Source organism: Scophthalmus maximus, chromosome 22, assembly GCF_022379125.1.
Source record: "Scophthalmus maximus strain ysfricsl-2021 chromosome 22, ASM2237912v1, whole genome shotgun sequence".
NCBI lineage: Eukaryota > Metazoa > Chordata > Actinopteri > Pleuronectiformes > Scophthalmidae > Scophthalmus > Scophthalmus maximus.
Genome location: NC_061536.1, coordinates 5,842,831 through 5,852,377, shown reverse-complemented (window position 1 = coordinate 5,852,377; position 9,547 = coordinate 5,842,831). Strand labels below are relative to the sequence as shown.

The 9,547-nt window shown below is 40.5% G+C and overlaps 1 protein-coding gene across 5 annotated transcripts; it reads right to left on the bottom strand.

Moving 5' to 3' along the window:
• Positions 1-143: 143 nt before the first annotated feature.
• Positions 144-8,753, bottom strand: si:ch211-13c6.2 (uncharacterized protein LOC100000125 homolog). 5 transcript variants are annotated; one of them, XM_035621405.2, is made up of 13 exons: positions 8,518-8,753; positions 8,084-8,152; positions 6,109-6,133; positions 4,042-4,128; positions 3,805-3,944; positions 3,576-3,695; positions 3,430-3,469; positions 2,034-3,000; positions 1,805-1,925; positions 1,605-1,670; positions 1,337-1,438; positions 973-1,231; positions 144-565 (listed from the first exon to the last, which is right to left on the bottom strand). In XM_035621405.2, the coding sequence occupies exons 1-13, from the start codon at positions 8,569-8,571 to the stop codon at positions 312-314; spliced, it is 2,304 nt and encodes a 767-aa protein (XP_035477298.2). In that variant the 5' UTR covers positions 8,572-8,753; the 3' UTR covers positions 144-311. The 5 variants fall into 5 exon arrangements, with proteins under 5 accessions (XP_035477298.2, XP_035477299.2, XP_035477302.2 ...); XM_035621406.2 differs by lacking the exon at positions 8,084-8,152; XM_035621409.2 differs by lacking the exon at positions 6,109-6,133 and having other exon boundaries at positions 8,518-8,586.
• Between the last annotated feature and the right edge of the window lie 794 nt (positions 8,754-9,547).

The window sequence follows — 9,547 nt, the reverse complement described above, 5'->3', positions numbered from 1 at the left end:
TAAATGCCTGCATCAAATAGTCTAAAAACATCTGTTCCAGTTATATTAAGATTAATTTAATTAGGTAATGGCTTTTTGGAAAAATAATATTATTATTGCTGCTGGTGATAAGAGGCATTTGAAGATCTGAAAGACACAACAGCTACAGTAGACAAACCTTTTAATTTGTCTTTTAAAAAAAAAATATCAAGAACCCAGGTCTTCATTAAAGTCTACAGCAAACATCTTAAAAAAGGAATGAAGAAATTTAACATCAAATCACATTTTTACATTAAAGTATTCCATTCAGAACATCAACAGAAATCTAATGCTTATTTCCTTGACACAAGTTCCAGGAGGGTGGAGGTTATTTTGTCCAGGTTGTTGGAGTAGCGAGGGCCCCTATGCATCCTAGGTTCATCTACCATGCGCAGGGGAGTTGAAGGAGAGTGGGAGACGAAATACTCCTCAGCAGCAGGTCGATAGCCATGAGGGCGCATGGGTGCTTGAAACCTTTCAGTATGATGTGGCTCATTGGAATAGGAAACGCGTGGACTCTGAGACTTTCCAGGGCACCCAAAAGCCTCTGCGAGGGGGGGGGGGAGAACAAGGAAATTACTTGAATTTAAAATGAAAGGGAAGTATAAAAATACAAACATTTTCTTATAGAGGGAAACAAGCTTTTTGTACATTTATGACCTTAAAACATCTGTGCACACTTCACACACTGGCTCCAGAATGATTACGCATTAAGCTTAATAGAAATTGACAAAAAAATGAGATAAATTTGTTTTTTACATAAGTATACATAATATAAACCGATCTTATTTACATTACCTTAAAGGAAGATTATTTTCTCAAATATGACGAATGACTATTACTCAAAGCTTATTGAGGCATGTGTGAACTGACTCATTAATAAAGGTATGCAGCACCAGTGAACAGGAACTCAGTTAGGGTAAACAGTCCAATGTTATATATGATATACTTTACCTTCATAACGGCTTCTGTTTGAGTGTCCAGGTTCCCTGCCTGCAGATTGATGGTAATCTTGAAGCCGTTCATCAGGTATAAACTCATGCTGCTTCCAGCCTGGTCCTCTCGGATCATCCTTGAAATGCAAGTCTTGTGGTCGTCTACGGTCGGAGTCTTCTGTGAGAGTTCTCTCATACTGGTGTCGTGGAAAAAGCGGTGTGTCCGGCTTTAAGCTGTTGTAATCGTTCCTGAGGACTGCTCCATCTTGGCTATTTTGCTGCAACAACAAAAACACACTCTTCGTTAATGTATGACTACTGTTTGGCAGAGAATTAAAGTACTTGTTCAAAGAAAGAGCTGCCCTGTGCAGGGTGACACATACCATAGTCTTCTCTGATTTTTTGGACTTAAATTCTTTCAGAAGGCTGCAAAGTTTCTTCTTCAGGAAGTCAGCTTCTTCTGCATTCTCAATGTCAATGCCTTTCTAGAAGGGGTAAAAGAGAAGAGACATTGTTAAGATCCCCCCCCCCCATCTTTAGTGGCTGACTAACAAACACCTCACTGCTGTGTTTGTTGTAATTAAAGACACAGGGACAATATCAATGAGCAAGACAAGTATAACAGGAAAAATTACAAATACAGGATTTTACCAGCATATCAAAGACACCCTCTGACCCCGGGATTTCTCTGTGGTAGCTTTCAGTATGATGCAGGTTCTAAAAAAGTGACAGGGTTCCACATCAGTTACACAAAACAAGTGAGTTATAAATGTATTAATGTACATTAAATGTAAACTAATGTATGGTTGGTAACTAGTTAATCAGAACAGTTTAATTCTACAACAAACTACCTGTGATTCGGTGTAGAGGTCAGGATATTGTGGTGCATGGATTTCAGGTCTCAGTGGCAAAGCACCTGGTCTATGATGACCGCCATACTTTGGATTTGGAGGTTCATAATCATCCGTGAATCTTAGAGAAAATGACGTATGAAGTTAAAAACACCAAGCATTCAAAGGATATGAAAGATTTACATTTCTAAAGCTTCACAGATAAATAACCAGGTGCACTGCCACTCACATCTCCTTCGTCATCTCCACCTCCTCTGCAGTGGCATCAGAGAAGCGACTTTTTCTTTTTCTTTTGCCATGTTCCTCATCGTTAGCGGCGCCCGTCAGAAAGCGCATGAAAGGCTCTGGGATGTCGGACATGGTTTTGGTGACTTCCATTCGCCTATGGGAGGAAGGGGCTCCTGTTCTGCTTGGCCCAGAGTTAGAAACTGTTACCTCTTTGCATGGGTCTCGCATTCTGTGCTGATAGTCTTTGATAAAATTAAACAAAGGAAGATGTGATCGGTCACTCTCCATAGGTGTTGGAAACCTCCTGCTCTTGGCCTCTGGTTCACTCGATCCCGGTCTACTGGCTGTATTCATACCGTCATGTCTACCAGATTCTCTGTCCAGAGACCACTGCCGTTTATCTTCTCGGTAAACCGGCTGTGAGGGTTCTTGCTCAGAACGGACTTGCCGTCGACGAACTTCCTCAGAGTAGAACTCTTTCAGAGGATCTCTTTTTGGTTGGGGTCTTCTGTAAGGGGGTGCCTCCTCTGGGTAATACTCCTCCTGTTGAGACTGGCCATGGGGCACTTGCTCCTCTTCCCAAGGATCATATCTGGCAGCACCACCTGGCTCATGCGTGGCTCTTCCTTGTGGCTCTTCAACATATTCCTCTTCATATTCCAAACAATTATCAGGGTCTTTGTATTCTCGCCTGTACATGTTACTGTCCCTGTAATCTGCACTGCGCTGATCCTCTTCCACGTGTGCATCGCTGAGACTATCCTGCTGTTGGTACGTCTGTCTGTCTCTGCTCACGTAAGGTTCATCCGGGTTGAATGGGGGCGCATTTGGGTACATTGGGGGATACCTCCCTTGGTCAGAGTACTCATCCCCATAGTCCTTTTGTTTTGGTATGAGTGGTGGTATATTGTGTTGGGTCAAACTCTTCGCAATATTTTGGTTCCTGTTTTGCTTCTGCCTTGAGGGAACTATGGAACAGGAGTATACACACAAATAAAAAAAAAGAATTTCATGAATGAAAATATTTCATATTTATCATAAATAACAGATGCAGTGGCCCCTCAACGATATGCTAAATGCAGCAACTTATTAACTGTTCGACTGCAGGTGAAACGAGGCCAAGTAGTTTTCTAAATATAGCAGAGGTCATTTCATCATTTGTTAAGAAAATTATCATATTTAATAATGCTCATATTGGCCAATTTATTATTACGATGCATTATAACAGATTCCTTGAAAAGCATTAGATGTACATCATAACTTTAAAATGGATACGTTGATCATTTTCTAGTCTATCTTAAAACAATTGAGTACCAAAAGACAAAAGGAAATGCCTATGAATTTCTTTCATTTTTAATACAAAACTGGATGTGGATTTGATATGAATATGAATGTACCTCTTGATGTGTTGCCTTCATTCCCTCTTTTTGCTAATGGCTGAAACAGAAAAAAATAAACAAAACAAATGTATATAACTCTCAAAATCAAATTATGATTTAAAAAAGCAATTAAGAAAATTTCTGGTTAATGAAATGTGTCTCACTGCTGGATTTCCTCGTCCATCTTGTCTCTCTATTATTTCTGCTCTTGCTCGTATTATCTTTCCTCCTTGGTTCAATATAGCTTGTTTATCCCAGGTCACCAAGTCCGGCCGGTTCACTTCCTACATGAACACAAAAGGCGAGGCATTTCCATAGTTTCATTTCCTCTAATTAAAACGCAAACGCACATATTTCAACTGGTGTTTTCTGAAAATGTTCACATGGCTTTACCATATATTTCTGCCTGTGTTTGCGCCCGATCAAATGGTGGACCATTTCTGGTAGGTTTGATATCAGATGACATAGCCTACATGAGTATCTGAGGCCTGCTTGTGGGTCAGTAGATGGCACTTCTTCCAAACAGCTCAAACCTTAGGGATAAAAACAGAAAAATACAGTTAAATAGGGATCAATTTAACATGGAGAAAGAAAAAAATATCGTACACAATTTTGGAACAGGTTATTCACCGATGATGGGTTCGTCGAGCTTCAGGTAATCCAGATATTGTAAAATGTCCTTAAATTCCAGTATGGACTGTTTTCTGACTGCAAGCCCTGAGAAACCACAACACTGGTATTTAGCAAAGGAAATACAACATAGAGGGCTTTGAAATTTTTACATGAACAGAAATTTTAATTTTAAGCTGACACCATACACCTTTTGTAAGATGAATTTTAATACAATGTTATTATTCGTATCATTTCTTCAGACCACCGTAAGTTTGTCAAGAAAGAGGCATAGTGACATGGGATTTGCTGAAAACCTAGCGTTGAGTTAAATTAAGTGCCCAAATATGCACTTGATTCACCTCCTTTAATCTTCTTAGTGGATGATCTCATTTCCTCTTCATATGTAGGGGCAACCAGTGTGAGGGAAGAAATAAGTTGAGACCGCTGTACTGTATGTACAGCCAAAAACGCACTGAACTCTCCAGTTTACATATTGAACTCAGAAATCTGCATTTGAACACTTCAAGTTCAAACTCTGCTCTACTTACATCACAACGGAAATGATCCCTTTCAAACAAACATGGGATGCAATCTTCTGTATCTTTGATGTTGCTGTGCTGTAGTCTTCAGGTGAATGCCTCGTGAGGCATTGCAGTCATGAACCTCTGTAACATCCATCTTGTTACAAAAACAGCTAAATGCTGACTTTACCTCCTTTACCCAGCAGCATTTTTTCCAACCAAGCCATCTTTGTCGTCACATAAATCTAACATGCCTCTCCAGGTTGCATGTTAGCGAATGTGCCCAGGTGAATCCTGGAAGTATTTCTGCAAACGACTCTTTAAATGCAAGGAACGTCAATGCATTTTTTTCTTTTTGCTTTTTAACCCACCTCACAACAGACAGTTGGATCAAACAGTCAGTTTGTTTGATGTGCAGGATGCATTGTATGTTTTTGATATTTCGTGAACTAATCCCGTCCTGTCCAAGCCTCGGCAAACTACAGTTCACCAAACACACTTCTCTGCATAGATCAGCAGAGAATTAAAAAAATATATATTTCATCCAATTCTGTAGCCAGTAACCAGCCAGGACAGCATGCCTGCAGTTCCGTGTTGGTGCACTCATTGATTCACCAGCACCAGAATAGCCGAATACGAGCCGGCTTTGCTAATACATAGCCACCGAATTTGGCTACAGTAGGTTTGGGACAGTGATGCAGGTATGAATGGACCCAGACGAATTCCGGGAGCTACTTTAATTTGCTCTGCCAGACTCGGTCTGGATCCCCTCCATTGGGCAGTGAAAAAATGGGGGTAAAAAAGTGAGGAAATGTGAACAAGTGGCATCACATTTTGTTGTCCAATTTTTGGGGTGTGCACACTTGGCTGGTTTGAATGAGCAGTAGGCTCCATTTGGCTCCTCCAGCAGGTTCAGTACCCAGTGCCAAATCAGTGTAACTGGGTGAGTTGTGGCGCATAATTAAGTAAAGCCATTTTGGACACCTGGAAAACGACTGTCCAACATACTGTATGCTGTATCAAGTATGTGGACAGAACATTACACTTGTGTGATTGTTCAACATCTATATCCAAAACCATGGGCATAAATCTGCTGCTACAGAAGCAGCCGCTCTTCTTGATGGGCTCTACACAAGATTTTGGAACATGGCAGGGATTTGCTGTCATTTCAGCCATAAGAGCACTGTGAGGTTGGGGGCTGACGTTGGATGATAAGGCCGGCGGTCCCATTCACCTCAAAGGTGTTCAAAGGGACCAGGTCAGGACTCTGTGCAGGCATGTCCAGATTCCCCTAATGGAACTAGAGGTTTGTATACCTGCCTTTATGGTGCTGAGGCACATTTTCAATATAGTATGATACAGTCCAAATGATGACATATCCTTTCATTTGTTCTGAGTTCATAACCAGTCTACAAGGATCCAAACCTTAAATGGATTTGGAAGAAAATCCATTTAAACCAGACAACAGATTAAAGTGGCCTCCTTCATGTGAACAGTCAGCAAATATACTCAAGGCCAGAATAGGGGGAAAAAAATGACATGGCTATAGATGATGTCTACTTACCAGCCGTAACAAAGCTTTCCTCTTTCTGCCAGGAATGAAAGGAGAGCAATTAAAATCAAGTCAATCAGTGCTGGGTGAACAGGACACTGGTTAGAGTTCACCTCTACTAAAAACAGAGAAAGGGTTATGTCATGGAAATAAACATTATTTTGCATGTAATCTTTGATCAAAACCGCAGCTCATTTGAGGTGCAGTAAAGTAAATATCCTCACCTGTCTTCTTTAAGTAATTTATCATAACTAGTGCATATGTTAGTAATTGATGCAGTTCAGGAAAGGGGAGCATGTCCTACTGCACGTAGCTCAAAATATTATGTTGCCTCAGTGAAAGACCAAATAATGTGAAAATGGATTACTGTAGGCATATATGCAATACAGGATTTTCTTCACGACAATCAAGAAGAGATGTGAACTGATGTTCAAGCAATAATCCATTGATAAGGCTCCATTCACACACGGCCCCCAACTGGGACTGTTTGCGTCAGAGCCTTTCATTGTCAAACATGTTAAAGATGTTCCAATAAGATATGATCTTTTCAGATGAAACAGGTCTTTACAGCAAGTGGCAATCCACCATGATGCCACCCATTGGTTTGTGAACGTCCATTTTGAAGCCTTGAGTTTCGGATTTTGTCCAGCGCCATCTTGGTTTATGGAAACCTAAAGTAACAATATTTGGAGATGAGGGGGGTGGGCCCCTCTTCAACTCCCAAGGAAAATGTTTACCGACGTGATAAATCAAGTAAGAAGTAAGGTCATTTTCTCCTAGGCTCCTTTTTGCATCCAGTGGAGTTGCACTCTGCTGGTATAGATAAAAATGGCATAGAAAATTACCACGGCAAGGCGATCGATGACTGTAATGAGAGGAGGTCAAGTCTCAATCACAGATACGATAGAATTTTTTTTTGTGATGTTCCATTGAGAGTGAACTCAGTAGTCAAACCTTCAGTCTTTCGTGATTTGCTTTATTGCAAAACACAATAACTGCCATATGCAAGAACATTATTCACACTTGCTTGACCTTGGTGTCACAAGGTCAAATCAAAAGTCATGGCATAAGATTTCCATGAATCTTACAAGACCCCAAGCTTACAAATTTCCAAAGGGATTTGGAAAACGTATTTTTCCATTTGAAGCAGAGAGAAAATTGCCAGAACATGTATAGAAATGGATGTGATAGAGTGGCTTGAGGATATCCTCTGTATGAAACAAACCATGAAAAGGAGATTGATGCAGATCAGTTACAGGAGTTTTTCAAAAGCACAAAACCTGCGGTTTTTGCAAAGTAGTTGTGTCCATCGCAACTTTTCATATATGATATCAGGCAACATGAGGGAAACGTAGATCAAATCTTAAAAGTGAGTCTGATATACATGTGTTTCCTATGTTGCCTTTTCATGTACCATAACCCTACTGCAGGGTGCGAACCTCAAAGACAAGGGATTCGTCCAGAATGACCAGGATATTGTCTTCATGATGGTCAAAGACAAAAGCTGGTAAGCATTTATTTCGCCTGGTTGCCCTAACGCAGTGACTGAAACCTGTTCAGTTATTTAGTCATGGTTGCAAGAATGCATCATTTTCAGGAAAAATGTGCACGGAATTTCAGCTTCATGTCCAACTCCAGGCGCTATGACATGACAAGATGCATTGAGTTCGACGAGAGGACAGAAGTGAGTAAGATCAAAGGATAAACAGGCAGACGAGCAGCAACACCATGGGGGGGGGGGGAGTCCACCTATGGTGCCAGCAGCTCGGACAGATAGTGAAATATCACTTTAAGACGCCACTTGTTTTCCGGCTATGATTCTCACCTTGAACTGTGGAACACCTGAAGCTGAATGACAAGAAAAATCAGCAGGTCAAACCACCAACACTAGGTCAATCACTGGGTGTTTTAGCTATGATGATAATAATACTCAAAACAATGTTCATTTTGCATAGTTTTCTGCACCGATACACCAAGTGCCGTGTACCTTTCTGTGCCCAGGTGTGGTCAGGTGTATCTTGTACAGGGTCTCTCCCCTTATGGACTTTTCACAGACCTGGAGTAAAACAGAAAACCTTCAAGAATCACTACCACAGCTCCATTCAATAGCATAATAGACAGTCAGCTGTCACTTTATTGGGTAGACAAAGCTAAACTAGGACGTTGTCTTTAGCCCACACTCACAGCTATATATGGAGTAGATGACATTGCTTTGCACATGGTAGGAGCATCACCACAACACACACAACCTCGGCGATAGGCAAGCATCTATTGTTGCATTATCAATTTTAATCAAATTTAATTTCAGTTTATATTTGGCTTGCTGTATTAAAACCACGCGACTACTTGGCCGTGCTACGTTTTTGGCTAAACGTTACTCCCACAGACTTCACTGTGTGCTGCTCACGTCAGCTAGCTTACCGTGCATTCAATAAAGTCGGCTTCGACGTCGTAAGGTGTTTCGAACTTGTCCATTGTTGGATGTCTTCCGGCCGACACGCGAACCTCCCAGGAAACCGCTATTCGCTTAGAAAACGTTTAATTTGCCAGAGGACCTAAACAAGCTAGTTAAAACGTTTACAGTGGCTAGCCTGCTAACGCTGCTGCTGCTGCTTCTTCTTCTTCTGCTTCTTCTGCTTCTTCTTCTTCTTCTTCTTTAACGGCGGTTGGCAAACAACCTTTAGATGCGCATTACCGCCACCTTCTGAAATGGAGTGGGGATCACAATGGTCTTTTCTGCTATATGAGAAAGCAAAAAAATAAATAATACAAATACAAATAAATGATTAAATAAACCCCACCCAGAAACAAACAAACAAAATAACTAAAAGCAAAACAAATAAAAGAAAATAACAGAAAAATATCTATGTCTATATTCTTCTAATAATTCCGGTCTTTTCCAAGAAAATAAATACTGCTCTATATCCCACATGCCCTGAGTTCATCTGTATTATTTCTTTTATATTACATTTGATTTGTTCTCTTTCTAGTTTATGTTGTAAAATCTTCCTTTCCTGCTGATATTTTGGGCAATAAATAATGACATGCTCTACTGTTTCTTGACTACTACATTCTTCACACATACCAGTTTCATGCTTTCCAATTAAATTCAACGTACTATTTAGTACCTATGAATATTGGATAGTGATCATTCCCTATAGTGCTTCCCAACTACTTTCCCCTACCAGAGACTGTGATACCAACGTGAGATCTATTGCTGATTCTGTACCCATCCCATAATTAACCCTTGTGCTTGACCCATCATTTAAACACACCTATTCCTTTTCATCTATTAGATCTTCTAAAATTTCTCCATCTAAATCGTCTTTTTCACCCTATACTGTGCTATGCGCATTGAAATCCCCACACCAGATAATTTTACCTCTCCACTGTTCCAATACTGATTTGTAGTTTTCCTTCCTCTAACTTCTTGCATGGATTGTAAAAGTTA

Coding starts and splice junctions, on each gene's coding strand:
- si:ch211-13c6.2 (XM_035621405.2), bottom strand. CDS start 8,571: ATGGACAAGTTCGAAACACCTTACGACGTCGAAGCCGACTTTATTGAA. Junction 3,696..3,804: donor AACACAGGCAGAAATATATG/GTAAAGCCATGT, acceptor GTGTTCATGTAG/GAAGTGAACCGGCCGGACTT. Junction 1,439..1,604: donor AGGGTGTCTTTGATATGCTG/GTAAAATCCTGT, acceptor TACCCCTTCTAG/AAAGGCATTGACATTGAGAA.